The 22,419-nt window shown below is 48.9% G+C and overlaps 2 protein-coding genes across 2 annotated transcripts in view; one reads left to right on the top strand and one right to left on the bottom strand.

Annotated features, from left to right (window-relative positions):
- Positions 1-8,065: 8,065 nt before the first annotated feature.
- Positions 8,066-18,795, top strand: ZNHIT3 (zinc finger, HIT-type containing 3). The gene is made up of 5 exons (XM_015409493.1): positions 8,066-8,219; positions 13,038-13,069; positions 14,492-14,584; positions 15,612-15,692; positions 18,162-18,795. Exons 1-5 carry the CDS (start codon positions 8,134-8,136, stop codon positions 18,350-18,352), a joined length of 483 nt encoding a protein of 160 aa, XP_015264979.1. The 5' UTR covers positions 8,066-8,133; the 3' UTR covers positions 18,353-18,795.
- An 8-nt stretch (positions 18,796-18,803) lies between these two features.
- The window catches only part of MYO19 (myosin XIX), a 73,346-nt gene continuing 69,730 nt past the window's right edge, over positions 18,804-22,419 (bottom strand). The window contains exons 24-25 of the mRNA XM_015409494.1: positions 22,067-22,369; positions 18,804-20,368 (exon numbers count right to left, since the gene is read on the bottom strand). Coding sequence (XP_015264980.1) covers positions 20,240-20,368; positions 22,067-22,369 — 432 coding nt within the window. The 3' untranslated portion in view covers positions 18,804-20,239. The remainder of the gene's footprint in view (positions 20,369-22,066; positions 22,370-22,419) is intronic.

The following is a 22,419-nucleotide window of genomic DNA, read 5'->3' as shown; positions in this document are numbered from 1 at the left end:
CTGCTGAGCTGGCTCTTGTGGCCCACCGTGGCCAACGGCCCTTTCTTCCCAAGGTGAGCCTTGCAGAAGAACAGCATATGGGGATGGTTCCATGCAAGCATAGGGGAAATGAGAGCTCAGAGTCCTGCTTCCCACTCCCCGGACTTCCTCCTCCTCCTTGACCCATCTCACACCCACCCTCTTGAGCCAGTTTGGTGTGGTGGTTAAGTGTGCGGACTCTAATCTGGGAGAACCGGGTTTGATTCCCCACTCCTCCACTTGCAGCTGCTGGTGTGACCTTGGGTCAGTCACAAGTTCTCTCAGAGCTGTTCTCTCAAGGGCAGTTCTGGAAAGAGCTCTCTCAGCCCCACCTACCTCACAGGGTATCTCTTGTGGGGAGGGGAAGGGAAAGGAGTTTGTAAGCCGCTCTGAGACTCTGAGTGAAGGGTGAGGTATAAATCCAATATCTTTTCTTCTTCTCTTCTTCTTCTTAACACATGGCCCCACTGCTGGACCTTCTGGTGGCCCCTGGTATTTTTGGCCACCGTGTGACACAGAGTGTTGGACTGGATGGGCATTTGGCCTGGTCCAGTATGGGCTTCTCTTATATTCTTATATTCTTGGTGCTTGGGGGGCATCAGTAGGAGGGCTTCTGGAGTCCTGGCCCCACTGCTGGACCTCCTGATGGCCTCTGGTATTTTTGGCCACTGTGTGACACAGAGTGTTGGAATGGATGGGCCATTGGCCTGATCCAACACTGGCTTCTCTTATGTTCTTGGTGCTTGGGGGGGGCAACAGTGGGAGGGCTTCTGGTGTCCTGGCCCCACTGCTGGACCTCCTGATGGCCGCCGGTATTTTTGGCCACTGTGTGACACAGAGTGTTGGAATGGATGGGCCGTTGGCCTGGTCCAACACTGGCTTCTCTGGTGTTCTTATGTTCCCACACACCTCTAATCAAGTCCCTCCTATTCCAGGGTGCTTTTTAAAATTGCTGTTTTAATATTTGAACGTGGATCGTGTCAAATATCTCTGGGAAGCATGGTGACCTTAACAACTTGCTTCATATTAGTGTGGGGTGGGCTACAGCTTAAAGACTGTGTTGTGTAGTGGCTAGAGTACTGGACTAAGGTTAGAGAGACCCAGGTTCGAATCCCCACCCTGCTGCAGCAGCTTGATGATGGACCTTGGGCCATCTTAACCTACCTTTTAGGGTCGTTCTGTGGCTCAACATGGAGAAGAACATCATAAGGCTCTTCGGGTTCCTATGGTGAAGAAAAGCGGGGTATGAATGAAGTAAATATACAGGTGAATAAAATCTGCTTGAGAATCCTTAACAAAGATATGCAATGAAACGAAAAACAAAACAAAACCCTCAAAAATCTCTTGGAGGTTTCTAATGAAATGACTGATTGGCCCCACCTCCCCTCCCCAATGTTTGAGTTCATCGGGGAGATGGCTTGGTTGCTTTGGCCCTGTATTGATTTTTCTTTTTCTTTTTTTAAAAAAAGAATCCCTTCTTTCAGTATTATTAACCTTTAGCCAGGAAGGGCCCAGCTTGCCCTATTTAATTTAATTTGCACTGCACAGGAAATAGCCGTGTTTCCCAGTGTTTGCTGATCACTAAACGTTAGCGTTTTTATGGATCTTAATCTCGTCAGCCTGCATCAATGGCAACCCGGAGACCATCTGGAATTGTTTTATTTTGTTTTGGCTGCTCTGTTTAGATGCATTTCTTCTGTTCTCTGGGGTTTTTCCCCGTTGGCTGCTAGTTCCTTTTTTTCACTTATGCCTCCTCCCCTTCATGGTCTGGTACCTACTTACTCAGCTTCTCCAAAATAACGTCAGCTTCTACTGTCCTGACCCCACTGCTGGACCTCCTGATGGCCCCTGGTATTTTTGGCCACTGTGTGATACAGAGTGTTGGACTGGATGGGACATTTTTAGAAAAAGAGGTGCAGGAGCTCATTAGCATAACTCATTAGCATAACTCATTTGCATATGCCACACACCCCTGGTATCACCGGACGTGTGTCAGAAGGCAACACCCACTGCTCAGGCTCCACTGGACTGTTTTGGATTGCTAGCTAAGGGGGGGGGGACGTGCAGATCCTTGTGCTCCTCGTGGCCCGGGGCTGCTGGGAGCAGGGGGCGGGGCTTCTTGCATGTGCCCGCCCCCTGGGCTCTTTACTGCTGAAGCTCTGCTCCTGTGTGCTCCCGCAGGAAATGACCCCTGGGCCTGATCCAACACTGGCTTCTCTTATGTTCTTATGGTCTTATCTGGTCTGAGCCCTGTTGTACAGGGAAGGGTGGGCTATAAATCCAATAAAAAAAAATCAAAAAATAAATTCTGGGTATAAGCTTTCCTGTTGGTCTTAAAGGTGCCCCACTGGACTCAAACTCTGTTCTGCTGCTTCAGACCAGCACAGCGACCCACCCTGAATATTTGGAGGAAGGGAGTGATGTACCTTTCCCAGGCATCTTGACCATCTTTTGTGATTTTTGTCTACACAGGTCTGGTCTAAAGGAGAGGTCTCCGTGTGCTGTGCGAGTCCCTGTGACCCTTAATCCTATGCTCAGCCTGTCCTTTTTCACCCCCCACCCCACCCCAATCTCCGGTAACAGTGGGGAGGAAGACCACCAGTGAGCATTCTTTGTTACGTCCCAAGGGAAAGCTAGATGAGGTGTGTGGAAATCTGTTGTCAAGAGTGGGAAGTTTTTGTATTTTTGTGTTTGTGTGCTTGTACCTGTAAGTCATGGCGACCTCTGGCAACTTCTACTGGGTCACAGAGGACATTCAGAAAAGTCCCAGTCCTGGCATTCTCCAGAGGTCTCCCATCCAAATACTTGCCAGGGTTGGCCCTGCTCAGTTTCCGTGATTGGATGGGATGGGGCTTGCCTGGCCTATCCAATGTTCCCTCTAAGCTGTGGAATCTTGTGAGCAAAAATTCTACTTTGTGAGCTACTGGCATTAAAGTCGTGAGCAAGCAATTTGGCCGCTGCATAAATTAGTTTCTTCTGGAGCCATCCTTACTGAGCAGTGACAAAAATGTGTGAGCCAGAGGCTAAAAAACTGTGAGCTAGCTCACACTAACTCAGCTTAGAGGAAACTCTGGCCCCTACCCTTTTGCATTTAGTTCAGTGTGGCTGCGGGGCGGGTTTGGAATGAGGGAGCAGTGCTAATGGAGGGGGTGTTTAACCCTTCAACCGAGTCCCCTTTCTGTGAATGTAGAATTCCCTCCTTTGGCTACCATGCATGGCACATGTGAGTGTGGGCATTTTCAATGTGTTGTGATGTGTGCTTGTATTAAAGGTTTCTTTTTCTGTTGTGAGTTTCATTTGAAAACATACTTGTGGGCGAGGGGTCCTGAGAAGGGTGGGGAGGGTCCACGTATATGTCCCAGCAAGTGACACAAATCAACGGGAAAGAAAGCACCAGGGTCTCTTTCTTCCAGTGGACAGGGTCACCCAATGGCACAAGGCAGTTCCTTGGTCTAAAACAGCTGCTTTTTTCCTCAAGGCAGTCCTTTTCTTCCACCTCCCTTAGTCCAGTCCGGGGGTGGCCAAATTTGCTTAAAGCAAGAGCCACGTAGAATAAACGTCAGATGTTTGAGAGCCACAAGACATGGGCAAGTATAACACACACGTTTTTATTGGGAAATATGCAAATTTGCTTTTTATTAACATTAAATGAGACTGCCAAAAATAAAAAACAAAACAAAAGAGTGAAAACAGATATTGATAATGATATTTAAATTTAAATGGGGAGGGAGAGGAGAAAGAGAGAGAGAAAGATAGATGATAGAGAAGGCAGGCAGGCAGGCAGGCAGGCAGGCAGAAAGGAAAGAAAGAAAGAAAGAAAGAAAGAAAGAAAGAAAGAAAGAAAGAAAGAAAGAAAGAAAGATGGGGGGAGGGAGAGGTGAAAAGAAAGCAACTGTAACTTTAAAGGCATCTTCCAAGACCCCCACGCTGGCTGGCTTGGCTTGGAGAAGCGATTTAAAGAGACAAATGCCTTCTCCAACCCGGCTGGTGAGGAGGGTCTTTAAGAATGCATTTAAAGTTGCTTTCTTTCTCTTCTCCCCCTTATCTCAAGCCTACCCAGGGAGGGGAACACCAGCTGGAGAAGGGAAGACCAATCTGGGAGACATGCCTCCCTTTCGCTTCCCCAGCTGCCCTGCCGGGAGCCACAGAATGCGCGCAAAAGAGCCGCATGTGGCTCCCGAGCCGCAGTGTGGCCACCGCTGGTCCAGTTCTTGGCTGCAGCATGAAGTTTCCTTCAGGTCTTGTCCCAGAACTCACTCACACCCAGACTGAGGCTCCTCAGTTTGCCTGTGGCAATCCCTGCCATCCGCCTGGGGTCACTAGCTCTTGCCCTGGAAGCTGCAGAGCCCTCCCCGCACCTCCACAACCCAGTGCAACAGCAGGAGAATTTGTAGGGGGGAGGGAGGGAGGGAAGTGATGTCATGACTCCACACGATGTCACTTCCGGTTATGCAGCTGGAGGTGGCATCACACAACAACACTACCACTACCACCACCATCAATGGTGGAGATAACGGGGTTAGGGACAGTCCCCGGAAGATCTGCCACAATCTTGCATGGCACCTATACTGCTGGACTGGCTTTGGACCATCGACAGGACGATATCACCCCAATGAAATGACTGATACCATCTTGTTTGTATGGAGCACTTTATTATTGTTTTTGTTGCTATTTAATGGTTTTACTGTTTTATCCTGTTTTTATGTATGGGCTTGTGCCCTCTTGTAAGCCGCCCTGAGCCCGTTCATGGGGAGGGCGGGGTAAAGATGTTAACAATAAATAAATAATAAATAAACTTGCCCAACCCTGAAAGCTCCTCAGGACATACCCCACAACAACCCACCCTTCCGCAGCTGGCTAATCCATGCTGCTCCTGCTGGCTGAGCCTATTGTGGGAAGCTGCAAGCTCTCTGCCTGGCCCCCCACCCAGGGGTCATTTCCTGCGGGAGTGCACAGGAGTGGAGCTCCAGCAGTAAGGAGCCCAGGGGGTGTGGCACATGCAGCAAGCCCCGCCCCCTGCTCCCAGCAGCCCTTAGTCGGGCCACAAGGAGCAAGAAGCAACCAGGGAAGTTGCAGAGCTCCCCACCTTCAGGCCTTCAGGTACAAGCTCTCCGTACTCTGTGAGGGCAGATCTGCATGTCCCCCCCCCCAAAAAGCTAGCAGTCCAAAACAGTCCAGTGGAGCCTGAGCGGTGGGTGTTGCCTTCTGACACACTTCCAGTGATGTCAGGGGGTGTTGCATATGCAAATAAGTTATGCTAATAAGTTCCTGCACCTCTTTTTCTATGAAATGACCCCTGCCCCCACCCATTCCTGTGGAGAAGCCCTGGGGGTTTCCATGGGCCCTGGCAGGCTGTGATCACCCTTTTCATCCACACAGCCTTCTTTTCCAGCTATGCTTTTGTCAGGTCTTTACTAAATGTGTGCTGTTTTATGTATGAGACGGAATTTGAACACAGGCCTCATTCATCCAAATGAATCATACTATGGACTGTGTCACTGCCTCTCAGAAGTGCTCAGCAGATTTCTTCCCTCCTGCCCAAAACGGAGGAACCCTGGTGGGTAAGAGGCTGTTGTCATTACAAAGATTTTGGGGGGGTGTCCTCCTCTGGCCAAGGTCATCCATATTTCCCGTATCCTCTCCATGAGGGAGACGTCTCACACCAACTTGTTTCTTGGCTTTCCTCCAGCTAATCAGCAAAGAGCTCCATATAACCTCTGTGCCTGCACAGAGTGCAAACCCAGCAGTTACCCTGTGGGGCTGCAAACTGTGATACTACATTCCTGAGGTGGAAGTCGCTTTGTAAACGCGTGTGTTGCGGCTCTTCTATTAAGGGAAGAATGGCTTCAGTTGGAGGAAGCCCTTCAAACCAAGCTCAGTAGAGTGGCCAGTCTTGAAGAATCATGCCAGCACGTATCTAGGAGTCAGGAAAAAGTGATAATAGCCATCTCATCTCTGGAAGAAGCTGGGAAAGGACTTTTAGAACTTCCTAGGAAAGGTCGAATGATAACTATGTCTTTTCTCCCAGCAGCTGGAGAGGCCCAAACAATGACACTCATTTTTAATTGATTCATTTCTATAGCATTGTCACTGTATGTAGCACTCACCAGAGCAGAGGAAGAATATGCCTGAGTTTTGGTTTTGATGATATCCTGTTTTGAGAAAGTGGTTCCTTCTTGAAAAAGCCTTGCCAGGTAAAATATGGAACATTGCTAGCGTGCCACTAGGAGGACTTCATCGGGACTGCCGTTTTGGATATTAGTGTTGTGGCTCGGTTGTCTAGTTTCAACTTGGAACATGGCTTCCGTTTCTGAAAACTGAAGACACCCGAGCGCCTTCAACAGTGTTTTATAAGCCTGTGATGGACTGTGAGAACGTGGGTTTTTTTGCCCTATGATTTGAGAATCTGATATTGTTGGTATATGAATAGCTTTGGAATCTGTATGTATAAATTGTGTATACGATATGAAATTTATTTTCATTTAATAGTTTGAGTAGTTTAATTATCTTTGTTTAGGGAAAACAATTTTTTTTTATACACAAGTTGTTTTGCTGGTTACATTTCCACTGCGTGTCTCACTGTGTTTTGTACCACTTGGAGGCTGGCAAGAGTCAGAGAGGTGGCATGACGTTTTGGGGGGTCTTCCTTCCTTCCCAAAAGGAAGTTGGTAGCAATGATCACAGTTAATCACTAGTTAGTTGCAATGATCACAGCTTCAATAGTAGGGGGTATTTCATATGAGATTTGTTATAGGGATCACTTGTTTGAAGCAGTCAGTCGGGAAATATGGCTTATGAGAGTAGTGTAGTGGTTAAGTGTGCGGACTCTAATCTGGGAGAACCAGGTTGGATTCCCCACTCCTCCACGTGCACCTGGCTGGATGACCTTGGGCAAGCCACAGTTCTGATAAGAGCTGTTCTTGAAAAAGAACAGTTTCTGTCAGAGCTCTCTCAGCCCCACCCACCTCACAGGGTGTCTGTTGTGGGGAGGGGAAGGGAAAGGAGTTTATAAGCCTCTCTGAGACGCCTTTGGGTAGTGAAGGGCGGGGTATAAATCCAATCTCTTCTTCTTTTTTTTGCTTTTCAGAATATGGAACTTTAAATTTGCTGCTTTGAAAGGCGAAATCGAGACCCGTCGGTGGACACCTTCGGTCGACTTTTTTTGATGGGCGTGTGGATTAAACAAACAAACAAACACACAAACAAAAACCCCTCTCATCGGTCCTTTCCGCGGAGCCAAAATGGACATTAGCCGGAGCCGTGCTGACGCAAACCGCACACCAGATGGGCCCGCCGAAGAAAGCCACCCAAAAATGGAAGACCTATCCCTGGACGCCAGGACGAAAGCACTGACCCCGAAGACCACGGAAGAAGTAGGAGCTGTAGCCTAGCCGTGCCGGTAGGCAGCCCCTGCCCCTGTACCATGTGGCCATAGATAGAGAAAAAGTAGACTTAGACTTTGTATGTAAACTGCCCAGAGACCCTTCAGGGTCAGGGCGGTATATAAGCCGAATGTATAAATAAATAAATAAATTTGCCTGCCACTCCGAATTGTCTCAGTGTTTGAGTCTAGGCTATTTAGGCAAAAGGTAAAGGTTTCCCTTGCTCGAAAGCCAGTCGAATCCGACTCTAGGGTTGAGGTGCTCATCTCCGTTTCAGAGCCGAAGAGCCAGCGCTGTCCGAAGACGTTTCCGTGGTCACGTGGCCGGCATGACTAAACACCAAGGCGCACGGAACGCTGTTACCTTCCCACCGAAGTGGTCCCTATTTATCTACTTGCAATTTCTTGCTTTCGAACTGCTAGGTTGGCAGGAGGTGGAACTAGAGACGGGAGGTATTGATACAGAAGTGTGTGGGGGGGGGGGACGGAATAAAAAGAAGGTTGAACTCGATGTTCGTGTATTTTGGTGGATTAAAAGGAGAGTGCAGAAAGGGCCCATCATTACGCGGAGGCCTCCAAAAGAGGGCCTTGCTCCGAATTAAGGCGCGCCCCCAGGAGTTCGCGCAGCCTCGGCCATCGAGGGGGCGGTCCGTTTTGGCTCCCCAGAGGAGGGGGCGGAGGAAGCCGAGCGGCCGGCCTGGCAGAGCCCACGTGGAGCGACGCCATCCGGAGCCATGCAGGAGGCCCGGCGCTGCAGCGTGTGCGCGGAGGGGAGCCCGAACCCGGCCAAGTACCGCTGTCCGAGCTGCAGGGCCCGATAGTGAGTAGCCGGGCCGGGGCCGGGGCGGCGGGGGCTGCGGAGCAGGCTCGCTCGGAGCCCCGAGACGAAAAGGTCCCCCCGCCTGCGATTGTCGCTTTGCAAGCCACGGCCCGCGGGTTAGCCCACGGTGGAGGGGACTCTGCACAGGCTCAGAAGCACTCGGGGGAGTGGAATCGAGGCGGGTGTGCTTGCTCAGAGGCGCCCTCGGTCTGCGCCCGTCCCCCATTAGGAGCAGTGGCGTTAGAAGCTCCTTTCCCGTGCATCCGCGGCACTGGGGAGTCTCGGGGGCAAAGTGCCCTTTGCGTACGCTCAGAGTCACTCTCCTTTCGCATATGCTTCCACGAGATGCAGTACGTTAAGGGCCGCCCTGGGCAAAGCGACCACAGCTGGGCGGGGACGCGGGGTGTGTGTGATCCTTTGCGATCACACACCTTCCCCCCCCCCCGGAATCCTGGGGGTTGTAGTTTGCTGAGCGTGCTGAAGATTTGGAAGGGAATGTTGAATGGTTGGTCAGAACCACAACTCCCAGAATGATCCGGGGGAAGTGACGTGTGTGTGTGTGTGGGGGGGTTTTTTGGTTCCGCTTCGATTATGTGTTTGGTCAGCGTCCCAGGGCTCCTGGCGCCCTCTGAGCCCCAAACCACCCGCGCTTGGCTTGATCCCCTTACCGGTCTCTCCACCCCCCCTACAGTGTGCCAGCTTCTGGAATTCAGCTCCCACGCCCTGAACAACTGCCATAGGATAATCATTATTATTCTCTGTGCCTGCAGTTGCCAACCTCCAGGTGGGGCCCGTGGTTCTCCCGGAATTGTAACTGATCTCTAGACGGCAAAGATTTGTCACTCTGGAGACAATGGCAGCTTTGGAGGGTGGACGGAAGAGCAGCACACGCCCCTGCTGAGCTCCTTCCCCAAACTTTGCCCTCCCCAGGGTCAGCCCCCAAATCTCCAGGCGTTTCCCAACCCAAAGTTGGCAACGCTACTCCCCGGCATCCATCTTTTTGCACAGTGTTGGCAGGTGGGTGCATGGGTGTGTATAAGGATTTGGGGGAAGGCATGAGGAGGGGATTATTTATTTATTAGATTTCTGAATCGCCCAACCCTGCAAGCGGACTCAGGGCAACTTACAGCATTAAAACAGATAAAATACAACCAGCATGATAAAATTATTACAGTGCACTAATAAAACAATCAGTCCAGATGGTGATTGATCCCTTTTGCCAGCTGCCAGGCTCTCTGCGCAGCAGGGTGGGGAAGAGAACGCAGGGCCAAAAGTAAAAAAGGAGGGTGCCGGTTTTAACTGTTGCTGTCCTCAACCAAGAAACAGGACCACGGGGTGTAATAGCCAGTAAAACAGTAAATCACTGTGCACAATTAACCAATATTTGTTGGTTTTTATATGCAATGTTTAGAATTCAATTAACAAGATTACAACAATAGCACTACAATATGCGATATAAAGCTTAGCAGTACATACAAAGTAATACAGTACTAGTTACGGACAAACGACGGAGTTCTAGTACACTATCCTTTTGCGTGTCCTTCATCAGGTTTGTCATTCTGTAGTTATTTCTTCATTAGAATGAAGTCCTGCAAGCTGCAATGGAGTGCAACATGCTTAATAACCAAAAACATAAGAATTACTCTTAATATACAGAGGAGCATTTTACATTTTATAAACTCACCCATATTTCAAAATGCTAGTTCTTATACAATTTTTGATGTACGCTTAGATTCTAGAAAAAAGCAGACAAGCACAATATGTATTTCACAATTCTCCAATGATAACACATACAAAAAAATTTCAAAATAAAGAGAAATTTACCAACCTGGTGACTGAGGAGCTCCTATAGCAAGCTCTAATGTGACTGGGTCTACAGCATATAATAATTGGCTAAGCTTCATTTAGTGTGGCATAATGTCTCAATGGAAAATTTGTAGGCTGCAACAGGTGTTATGTTTTAAGATGGCATGTTCTATCTTAAAGGTACCCTGACCATTTACAGAAAAGAACTCAAGTCTAATTCCTGATTTAATCCTGATGGAATCAGTGTGTGTAGCCTGATGAAGGACACGCAAACGGATAGTGTACTAGAACTCCGTCGTTTGTCTGTAACTACTACTGTATTACTTTGTATGTACTGCTAAGCTTTATATCGCATATTGTAGTCTTATTGTTGTAATCTTGTTAATAATTGAATTCTAAACATTGCATATAAAAACCAACAAATATTGTTTAATTGTACACGGTGATTTACTGTTTTACTGTCCTCAACCAAAAGCCTGGCGGAACATCTCTGCCTTACAGTCCCTTTGGAATTGCATCAGATCCCGCGTGGCCCTGATGTTATTTGGCAGAGAGTTCCACCAGGTCGGGGCCAGAACCAAAAAGGCCCCGGCCGAGGACAACCGGACCTCCCTAGTGCTGGGGATCACCAGTAAGTTGTCATCAGCTGATCTCAGTGCTCTTCTGGGGACGTATTGGAGGAGGTGGAAGGTACATTTATTTTTATTTATTTGTAGCATTTATAGCCCACCCTCCCCGCAAGCGGGCTCAGGGCGGCTCACATTGCTTGGCACAGTGTGCCAGGATTCATATACACATTTAAAACATTAAAACATTTAACAGGAACATGGGTCCCTGACTGCTCAAGGCCTTAAGAGTCAACACAAAGACCTTGAACCTGACTCGGTACTTCACCGGTAACCAGTGTAGCTGGTGCAGCACAGTTTATATTTTGCTTTTATCCCCAGCGGGGATCCAAAGCAGCTGACATAGTTTTCCGCCGTTTTCTCCTTGCAACAATAACTCTGCAAGGTAGGATGGGCTGAGAGTGTGTGACTGGCCTAAGGTCACCTAGTAAGCTTCTTCGGCAGCGTGTGGATTTGAATCTGGCTCTCCCAAATTCTAGTCCGATGCTCCCAACACTACAAGGTGTCTCAGATTCCTTCCTGAAGACAGGCAGGCAGGGGCAGAAGAAGCTACAGCAGGGATAACTTCTGTATATTCTCTGCCACATCCATCTAGCCTCAATGGCTGTGGTGCTGGAACCTCAGTTGCTGGGAGAAAAAGATCTGGCTTTCTTCACTGCATACTCCACTATCCCCCCCCCCCGTGACTTCATGGCCCCTGACTTGCTAAGGGTCTTACACAGTCCCCTCCGCCATGAGGGTCCAGTCCAAAGACTGAGGAACGCTGGTGTAGACTGGGGGAAGCAACATTTTCCAAACTTATCCTGGGAAAACTGTAGTCTGTCTCCAGTCTAAGAGTCCCAGTCATATCATAAACATGTAGTTACCTCTTAGAACCCCCAAGTAGCTTGGTGGTATTGTTAAGCTAGTTGCATTAAGGTCCCTGGCCCAGCTGCGGACAATCTGAAATTTGACACAGAATGTGACCCAGGAGGAGGAACTTAGGTCTTGTTTGGCTTCATATCCTATTTCCAGTCTTAGGAGCTAAGCCCTGGGCCTAGGGCCTGTGAAGCAGCAGCGGACTACCTCTGTGCACGTGCAGAGTGGGCATACACAAAGCCGCCTTATGCAGCATGGGACCAACTCCCATTCCCTGCGAGCCTTTAACTGGAGACGCAGGGACCTTCTGCATGCAAGGCAGATGCTCTACCAGTGAGCCAGCTCCTTCCTGCCAGGAACTTGGGGTCATACAGTTACCTTAGTGACGTAAATCCAGGATGGAGAGACGTGCGTGTTTTCAAATCTGGCATCCCTTCCTTTGGAAATCTATTTGCGGCAAGATTTGCTCCCTCCCTGAAACATTACGCACTTTAGGTGTCTTTATCACACACACACACCAGCTTGAAAACCACTGGACTTGCTCTTCATCTTGTACAGCCCCTATATACTAGGAATGCCATTTTTCATCCTGTGCATGATTTGGGCTGTGCAACTAGAGGCCTAGCAGGCCAAGAGAGCCTGAGTCGCAGTGGGAGGAGGCCAGGTCTACAACTCCCAGAAGCCCCCGAGAGGTTTTGACACCAGTTTTAGCCAATCACAGAGAAAAGGGCCTTATAACAAAAGAGCTGGCACAGAAGAAGAGCTGTTCTTTCTTCCAAGAGAGCAGGGCCAGAGGGAAGGCTGCTGCTGGGAGAGACCCTCACCCTAAAAGGAAGGGTGAGCAGACTCAAGCCCAACTGAGTCAATGAACTAGGGACTGTGAGTCTGGTCGCGTTAGGGCATTTGGTTTCTTTTCTCTTCACCCACTTATCGCTATTCTTCTTGCACCTTGTTTCCCATATTGGGCTGACCTCCTGTAAAAATAAACCTCTTATTTGTTGTTCACTCTGCCTGGTCCTCACGCCTATTATTTGGCCAAATAAGGGAGGTCTGAAGGTCTTGGGAGGGTCCTCTGGGCCTTCTCAAGGGATCCTAAAACCAGAGTGGTGGCAGCGTCAGGTGACTCCCCACCTGAGTCGTGACAGCATTTAATACAATGAAATGGAACTTCAGTTTCAGAGGCAGCCTATCACTGAATTCTAGTTGCTGAAGAGCAAATGGGATAGGAAGATCTGTTGCCCTCCTGGCTTGCTGCCAGCCGGACTAGATGGGCAGTTGATCTGGTTCAACACGGCAGTTCTTATTTGCCATGGTAATAAAGAATGGAACCTCCATGTTCAACGATAGTCTACCTTTGAATACCAGCTTCTGGGGGGGGGGATGTGATGAGAGGACTGTTACCTTCATGCCACAGTGGCCTGGCTGGCTGCTTTAGGAAGTGGGATGCGGGACTGGTGGTCTGGTCCATATGGCTTTATCTTAGGTGCTGATCTGCATTTCATTTTTAAAATCCTTTCTTCTGTTGCAGTTGTTCGGTGCCTTGCTACAAGAAGCACAAAGGTGGGCTGATTTTTTCTTTACCTCCCTCATTTCCTATTCTGTCATGTAGAGTTCTGGAAAAATTAGAACTGGACAATTTTCCAACAAATTATCTGGTGCCTCTAATGTGCTGAACAGAGTGTGATGTGATGTAGCATATTTACATGACTGTCCTTTAATAAACAAGTTTAAAAGATGCGACATATTAATTTTACATCTCAATAGCAGCAAATATTTGAACTGACATACTTGCTTAGGGAAAAACAATTTGATTTAATTATTTTCAAACCGTTTCAAAGCCTTATGTGGAAATTATTTTAAATGGCAGTACTGCTTGTGAAAATGCCAAGACAGTATAGTATGGTATTTCTCTTACATTATTCTAACTTTATGGGGGGGAAATGAAGACACTGAAAACTGTTGATGCATTGGTGTAGTCTATGCTTTTATTTGTCCTGAATCCTCCTTTGGATTGTTGATTGAATTATCTTAAATATTTAATTATATATTTATTTATTAAAACATTTATATCATACCTTTCCTCATGGTTCAAGGCGCCTTACAATAATAGTTAAAAGCATTTTCAGCCATGTGTATATAGCTTTATTCCCTGCCCCACCGTCCCATTCCAAGATTAGTAAAACACACAGGTACACTCTCATGAAATACATCAAACTGCCTTGTCCTGCATCAGACCCCTGGTCCATCAGGGTCAGTGTTGTCTACTCAGACTGGCAGCTGCTCTCTAGGGTCTCAGGCAGAGGTCTTTCACATCATCTACAGCCAGATCTTTTAACTGGCGATACCGGGGATTGAACCTGGGACCTTCTGCATGCCAAGCAGAGGCCCTGCCACTGAGCCACAGCCCCTCTGTCTCATAGTTCCTGGTGAGGATCCCTTGAGAAACATTAACTACAACTTCGAAACTGCCAAGTTTCCTAGTATTTTATTTTATTGGCAGTGACACCCATTTCATCATGACTAATTTGATTAAGGAGTGGCTCTTTAGAAATGGAAACATTTCTGTGGAAAAGTTCTGAAAATATCCTGGAAACGTTTTCACTCCGAATCTCTGCCTTTTTTGGAGCATGTTATGTCTTGCGGGGAAGTTTGAAGAAATAAATAAATAAATAAATAAATTTGGGTCCATTCTGAGCTTAGCTGCAGGAGCCCTACGGGGGGGTTGCTGAAGTCCTAAATGTTGGGCAGATGTACAGTTCTTTGGCACCAGCTCCCATTCTTTCGATAATAACACCGCTTCTGCCATGCTAAGAGGGGACTGAGTACGTGTGTCTGTGTGTGTGTGTGTGGGGGGGGGACGGACGTGTCATGTGTAAGCAAACTGGGAGGTGTCCCTACATGCATAAAGAGGCCTCAAGTAACATCCATTTATCTTGTAGAACTTGAATATCCCTGATTCAGAGCTGTTTGTCTTTTGACCAGAACAATGCATGCCAAAAGTAGATCCAGTTCCACAGCCTGCAAGTACAGAAGTCTTGACGGGTGTTCAGAGGGAGAAATCATTAAACGCTGAAGGTATTTACACCTTTTCTATCCTGCTTGTGGTAATGAAACCCTTTCCCCCCCTTGACCATGGGCGTTTGGGTCCTAGCAGAGGAATCCTGGGTTTGAATCTGACCTGTCCCATGGAAGCTCACTGGGTGACTGCGGGTCCATCATAGCATCTCAGCCTAACCTACCTCACAGGGTGGTTGTGAAGATACAGTGGAGGAGGGAAGAACAGCGTGATAAGCTGCCTTGGCTCCCTGCCAGGCGGAGAAGAGGGATATGATTTGTTAAGAAAACCAAACACTTAATCACTTTTCCTAATAACATTGTATGAAAATGAGGTTTATTTGGGGGGGGGGTGTAGGGAGAAAACTTATCTAGGTGAGGGGTTCCTTCTCCCTGGGAGAGGCTTGTTTCTAAGGTTGGCTGTCTAGTCTAAACAGATCTGGTCACTTGATGGGTCAAATTTGTAAAAGTCTTTTTAAAAAGGCATTTATGGTTTAAGGGTCACAGCCCCAAAGAGAAGCTTTGCTATGTTTGGTGTAGTGGTTAAGTGCGCGGACTCTAATCTGGGAGAACCGGGTTTGATTCCCCACTCCTCCACTTGCACCTGGCTGGATGACCTTGAGTAAGCCGTAGCTCTGATAAGAGCTGTCCTTGAAAAAGAGCCGTTTCTGTCAGAGCTCTCTCAGCCCCACCTACCTCACAGGGTGTCTGTTGTGGGGAGGGGAAGGGAAAGGAGTTTGTAAGCCGCCCTGAGACACCTTTGGGTAGTGAAGGGCGGGGTATAAATCCAATCTCCTCTTCTTCTTCTATGGGATGAGGTTTGCACCTATATGGATCTGACTGGTTCCCGTGGTTCTTCCTCCCCCTCATTGGCCCTCACAACAGCCCTGTGAGGTAGATTAGGCTGAGACTGCGACTACCCCTGGCTGAGCTTCACAATAGAGGGGATTAGAATTGGAGCTACTGTTAAGTACGTTAAGGCCTCTGGTGTTATTTTCTAACCTTTTCTTCCACCTTCATTTTAACTGTTGTTTCTATTTTTCTGCAGCAAGTCCTTGGTCGGTGGGTGACATTTTGACAGAAGAGGAGGAGGAAGATAAGGTGCCTCTGGAGAGCTTCCATCGCCTAAGTAAGCCTTTTGGATTAAAACCCTGTCATTTTTTCTTGGGAATCCAAACAAAATTGAATTGTGGATTCATGCCCCCAGTTCCAATGCAAAAACGTTAGTCCTAAATATTTTACTGATAAATTTTCCATTCCCACCCCCTGGGTTTGTGCATTTTATTGTGCTGGCACTGAAGTATAATTTTTAAAAAATGAAAAGGTATTTTAATTTGGATGGAGGCCGGGTGTCAGCTATGCTGCCATGAATGTGGTGTATGTTTCTAATTGCTGTGCATTCCTTCCCATGCGCTTAATTGCATCTTAGCTGTAACGCATATCTCTCAAGGCCACTGGAGGAGTTGGTGTGTCTAGAATCCGTGGGAAGCTTAGTACTTTCCCAGCTTCTGCAGCCGTTAGTTATCTGCCAAATGCCCGTGCGCGGGAGCCCATCTAATTGGGTACTACGTGTGTGTGGGGGGGTTGCATACGAATGCCCTATATCCTATTATGCGCATAGGTAACCCGCCTTTCCTAACAGTGTTCATGTTACTGCATCTATAGCTTTTCGATAAAAGTAAAACCTTCCTGGAAGCGTGTACTTCGTTGTTTTGCTGTGGATCCTGACACCGGGGTGAAGCGAAAACTGTCTAACTGTGTTAGCTTGGTTAAAACCTGTCCAGGGTTGGGGACGGCCCCTCACGCGGGGCAGTGGGCTCACCTGGCTCCAACCCCTGGCTGAGCGAAGTCCCGGTGCCCGGACTTCTCCCCCGCAAATCCAACTTACCTGGACCACGGGAGGAGTCGGGAGCCTCGGCAGCGTCAACAGTAGCAACCTCGGGCCAGGCACGAGGGCATGCCCACGGCCCCGAGAGCCTCCTCAGTGGCAGCCGCAATAACTTTGGGCCAGGCACAGCCGAGTACGCCCGAGGCCCTGAGAGAGAGTGGGGTAGTGACGGGAAGGGCCCCGTGATCTCCACCACAGCTGGGGAAGGCCTTGTTTCCACCCCGGTGAGCCTGGGGGAAAGAAGGCCTGCTGCCCCTTGGAGCTGGCTGGGCCGGACTCCAGGGCTGACGCGGGGAGAGGAGGCAGGGGTGGACCAGGGAGCAGGCCAGGGCAAAGCAGGTGTGCGGAAGCATCCTAGTTCCTCCTCCGTTCGAGGTGAGGCTCGAGGCTGGGTGGGGAGGGGGAGGAAGCCGGGAGGAGGATGTCTACAGCAGACCAATGGAGAAAGTAGGAGCAGGGGAAACAGGGAGGAGGAGGCCCAATGGGAAGACACAGGGAACAGAGAGGAGGATGACCGGGGGCAGAGAGGAGGATGGCAGAGAGGAGGATGACCGGGGTGTACTGAACACTCCCCTCTCATTCTAAGGCCTGGGAGTTCCCCATCATGGTCAAAATGGCAGAAATCGGCATTTCCCCAGGGGTAACCGCACATCGTGACAAAACCAAAGGCTCCCAAAGACCGTGGAGACCTGCTGCTGGTCAGGGTCAGGGGTACAGGGACGGCTTAGCCTATGGGACCATATAGAGTCGAATAAAAGGTAGTTTTTCACTTTTGTCTTAGGGATGTATTATGTATTAGCATACCAGTTGCAGCTTCCTAAATTTGCATTTGTGGTGGGTGAACCCCTTCCATTTGCAGGAGTTTTCTTTGGCAGATTTCATCCCTGCAGGCCAATTGTTTCCTAACTAAGCTCCCCCCAGTTCACAGCCGAGCTGGAAGAAAAGTCTAAAGCAGAGCAAAGGGGCAGGAGGCACTGAGGAAGGGCACCCCCCTGCCCCCTGCACACAACTGGAGTCGCCCCTGCAAAGCCCCCTCCAAGCTTTATGAGGAATATGTTTAGATGGAAACATGTAGTTCTCTTCTTAAAGACTAAAAGACATATTGCAGGCAGGGGACGTGGTTCTGGCTCAGTAGTACTGTGGAGGGTCCCAGGTTGAATCCTGAGCATCTTTGACTAAAGGACCTTTTTCTTACAGAGTTCTAAGGGGAAATGTGCAGCCTGCACCTTCAGGGAACCAAAACTGCAGCAATGCAAAGATGGAACCAGGGCTGCTTTTTTTTTTTGTTTCTAGATAGATATCCCTTGCCCTCTTTGTGGGCACCTCTGGATAACTTCACTTAGTCTTGCATTCTGCTAATAAATATTGTGTTCTTGCTGCTGCTCTAAGCTGTCACACTGCCTGAAGTGTGTTATAGCCCAGCAAAAACAACAGGCAGTGGCTCAACCCAGACTAGTTTGTGATTCTGCAGCTCGTCCTTGAAAGAGTCCCGATTTCAGATGTTCTGACACCTAAGCACTTGAGTCATGGTAGAGCTGTATGAAGCAATGTCCATCAACTGGAACCTGCAAGAACATAACTTGCCACGGGTGCTAAAAGACACAGGAAGCTCTGTCTGTCTCAGCCAAGGGTAGGTCGGCCCCAAGATCCATCCCAGCCTCGTCCTCTGGGGATCTGAACTCGTCTCTCTTATTGCTCCTTTCCCAACAGAGGACTCAGAAGAACTCCGAGGCCTTCTCCTCAACCCCCACCTCCGGCAACTGCTTCTAACCGTCGACCAGGCCGCGGACAAGAGCTCCCTCATGAGGAAGTACATGCAAGAGCCACTGTTTGTGGAGTTTGCCGACTGCTGCCTGCGGATCGTTGAGCCGTCCGAGAAGGAGAATGAGCTTCCGGAATGAAAGCGGCCCAGGAGCGAGCAGCGAGAGGACGGGAGGTGGTTTGTGGGAGCACAGAATGGCTCCCTTTATTGACAATGGCTAGATTCTCAGTCCCGTTCTTCCGGAGAAGATGTCACTGCTGGCTCTTGGGCCTGGGTTTGGGGGACAGGAGTGTTCATGTACCAGAAGCAGTTCTTCTTTTGTGCTACAAAATCCACCTTCCAGTTTAAGCTATCTTGGAAATGGTATCTAAGAAGTGTTAGGTTTGTAACATGTGGAAAACTCTGCTTCGTGATTTAAAGTAGGGCTCCCCTACCTGCTTAAAACCCTGATTTTACATTTCACTGGAACTGTGGTGAAGTCAGACCTAACTCCGTCTAGTGGGCCCAGTCAAGCCAAAATCGACTGCTTATGGGTGAAAATCATCCACGGATGTGTGGTGCGTGGCTTCTACCTCCAAAACCCACAAATTAGCTTGGACACAAATGGCTACTTATGGGTGAAAATCATCCACGGATGTCTGGTGCGTGGCTTCTACCTCCAAAACCCACAAACTGAGGCCATCCTAATTCTGTAGGGGGATAACAGTCCAGGAACGATGTTACCATCCCTTGACAGACTTGGGAACAGGTTGTGTGGAATTTTTCTGGCATAATAGTGAACAAAAACATGTATCTGTTGGAAAGGCGTGGAATGGGTTTGTGGATCCTTTCCCCACCACCACGGTAAACTTTAGTATTTGTTCGGGTGACAGTGCGACAGGCGTGCACCATCCACGGAGTTCCAGCATCAAGGGTTTTCTGCAGTGGCATGGAACGATGTTTCCAAGGAGGTGTTTGCGCGCAAGCACAGATTGGGGTTTAAAGCAGCAATTCATTTGCACCCTGTTCGTTTAATTGGGACTTAGGTAGGGGCTGCTTTCACCTGGCTTTCAGCAGCTGAGGCTCAAGTGTAGCTGCAAGGACCCCAGCGACAATCTCAACATATTTATCAGAGACTTGACAAAAAGTCCTGGATCCGTTTCTGAATTTTTTGTTGATCCAGAAGTCGGAGATACAGCCCATTTTCTGTGCCAGGCTGAAGCTCTGGTGGTGAATCTTAGGCTGCCAGGCAGGGCTTGTTAGGACAAGTGACAATTCAAGTGCAGTGGTTGCAAGTTCTGCCTGAACAAATTCTTTTATCACTGAGGGGGGTTAGAAACACTTTTGGTTCATCTTCTTCCTTTGATGAGGGTGGGGGCAGGGAAAGGGAACCAAACCGGGGCTGGGAGAGAAAGCCTGTTTAAGAACGTCAGAAAACATTTGTAATAAAAAAACCTTTGCCTTTAATTGACAACAGTTGTTCTGGTGTGGTCTTACAAAACGTCTTGTGTTACAGACATCTTAACACCTGCAATAAAAATGTTTGTGCCCAGCTCTGAACTGCAGGCCCTTGGACTTTCGGCTGCACTTGTTTCCGTGGAGCTTGTTTCCAACCTCTGTGCTCAGGATTGGAAGGTTTAGCACCAGGACAGAGACTTGCTTTAAGTCTGCACAAGGAAGGGGGGTGAAGAATGGGGGTGGTGTACTCCCACTGGGTAGGTCCTCGACCTTATGGCCAGTAGGAAAATCTATGCACTCACACATGCTTTGAGGATGTACCTGCAAGTCTTTTAGTGCAACAAAATAGTGGCTTGCAAGAGTAGCAGCTCTCCAGTTTCTCCCGGGAGAAATGTGCCTTTGTCCTGTGCTCTAGAAAAAGGGGGCCGGGTACAGCTGAAAAGCTTGCTGTGGGGTCCCCCCCCATGCGCAGGGTCTGCATGCTTCAGGATGGTGTGAACTGGGCAGTGCCACCTAAAAAGTTGTAAGAAAGAGACAGCTGGACGAGAAAGTGCAATTAAAACACTTCTGAGTGGCCAGAAGTGCACTTTTAGACAGTGAGTAACTCGTGGCTGTCGAGCAGAATTTGGTTGAAGCCAGTCCTGGGGCAGGCGTGGCGGTGCGGCCGGGTGTCAGCATAAAGCAGCGGCGATTTCTTGCAGTGGAACTTGACTGAGCCCTAGGCACAAAAAGATGACTGTTCAGGTTGGACTGTGAAACTGGTGAGACTCTCCCGTCTGGGAGCAGCATTCCCCCAGCTTCAGCTAGCTGAGCTCCACGTTAAAAGTTAAAACAAAAAAAATGTACTTTTAGCATGTGAGAATTAAGAATTGCCCATCTATTATATTTAAGCAAGAACTGCTGTTTTGTCTGACTGAGCAGTGACTCAAAAAAGACAACAGCTAAGAGGTGTGGTTAATTTGGCAGCATTGGGAATGACTGATCTGCGAGAAGACATAGCAAAAGGAAGTGTCCTTACAAAGGAAGCGAGGCCAGAAGCTGTGACATACAGAGATGCAGCAGGCAGACTCTTCTGCAAATGGATACTTCGGGCCTTGTGGGGGATTATGCTTAAGGCCTTGTGCATCAGAGTCAGGAGCTGGGAATTATGGCATTAGGACTGTTTCATTCTCCAGGGACTGCTGTAATTTTGAAGTTCAGGAGACCTTGACAGTATACAGAAGACCAGGGCGTAAAGAAAGAGGCTACAGTTCAGTCATTCCAGAAGAGCTCTCCGGCTCTCTGTAAGATTACAGGGCAGTCAGCTGCAAACTTTCTGGATTTAGAAGAAGAAGAAGAAGAAATTGGATTTATCCCCCGCCCTTCGCTCGGAGTCTCAGAGCGACTTACAAACTCCTTTCCCTTCCCCTCCCCACAACAGACGCCCTGTGAGGTGGGTGGGGCTGAGAGAACTCTGACACAAACTGCTCTTTTTCAGGAACAGCTGTGCCAGAGCTTGTGACTGACCCAAGGTCACATCAGCAGGTGCAAGTGGAGGAGTGGGGACTCAAACCCGGTTCTCCCAGATTAGAGTCCGCACACTTAACCACTACACCAAACTGGCTCTTGCAGTGTGTTTGTATTTTAACAAGTGTCAAGTCTGATTTTGCGTAACTTAAAACATTAAATAATGTGACGCTAGACATAAAACCACTAGGAGCAATAAGTCAAAGCAGTCACGGAACAGCTGGAGTAGAACAAGGTCATCGAAGGAGAGGCACGCTTAACTACCAAACCCTGGAGAAAGAGGACAGATTTTGCTTGGTGTCAGCTCTGGAGAGGGAATTCCACAAACAGGAAGTCACCGCCCAAAAGGCCCTGGCCTCACTCCAGAAGGTGAGCGATCTGGACGGACTCTCATCAGTGAGGGGAGCTTCTATCTTGAGTGCACACGCAACGGCCTTATACCGAGTTGGACCTCTGGGCCCCGTCTTAGATGAGTAGTCATGTTGGTCTGCAGCAGAGCGGCAAGCCTCAAGTTCGGTGGCGCCTTAAAGACCATCAAGATTTGCAGGATACAATAAGCCGTTGAGAGCCGGCGCGCTCCCCCTTTGTATCTCACCAGCTTCTGTTTTCGAAAGCTTATCCCCTGGGGATCTTGTTGGTCTTCAAGGTGCTACTGGGCTTAGTAGTGTGACTTCCGAATGGAAGCGGCCCTCCCGCAGAGACGGGTCCTTCCCAATACCTGTGACCTTCCAACTGGAGAAACCAAGGAGCCTCAGACATGCAAAGCATATGCTGCACCCCTGAGCCACGGGCGGCCCCTGCGGAAGGCTTTAAAACAGCGGCACTTCGACTTGTGTCTTAAAGCCACATTTTGTGTGTATGTGTGTGCAGATTAGCTTCTTGTAGTCACGTGGTGAACGGTCACCCATACCTGTGGCAGCGCTCGGACAGAGGTGATGCCCCCTTCCAGCGTCTTGGTCTCAGCCTTACGATGGGGGCTGTACTGTAGGATTTGGAGGCATGCCAGGAAGGTGAGGTTTCTCTGGAACCCGCCCAGCGTCACAGGCGCGCTCGATAGCACCAGTCCGAGAGGCCAGAACTGGATAATTGCTCTTGGTGGCCAGGATTTTTCCGATTCGCTACAAGCCCAGCTTGAGGAAATGGCCCCTCTGGAAACCAAGGGCTTCCCTTCGACGCCGTCTAGTTCCTCTGCAGCCAGCAGGTCCATCTTTGCCTGGGAAGATAAAAGTATTCTGACTCATTTGCGGCAGTGTCGAGATAGGC

The sequence above is a fragment of the Gekko japonicus genome, unplaced genomic scaffold, assembly GCF_001447785.1.
Source record: "Gekko japonicus isolate JY-2015 unplaced genomic scaffold, Gekko_japonicus_V1.1 scaffold959, whole genome shotgun sequence".
In the NCBI taxonomy this organism is placed as follows: Eukaryota; Metazoa; Chordata; class Lepidosauria; order Squamata; family Gekkonidae; genus Gekko; species Gekko japonicus.
Note: the sequence above shows the minus strand (reverse complement) of the source record. Positions and strands in the feature narration are given on the sequence as shown.

Coding starts and splice junctions, on each gene's coding strand:
- ZNHIT3 (XM_015409493.1), top strand. CDS start 8,134: ATGCAGGAGGCCCGGCGCTGCAGCGTGTGCGCGGAGGGGAGCCCGAAC. Junction 13,070..14,491: donor TTGCTACAAGAAGCACAAAG/GTGGGCTGATTT, acceptor TCTTTTGACCAG/AACAATGCATGCCAAAAGTA. Junction 15,693..18,161: donor GGAGAGCTTCCATCGCCTAA/GTAAGCCTTTTG, acceptor CTTTCCCAACAG/AGGACTCAGAAGAACTCCGA.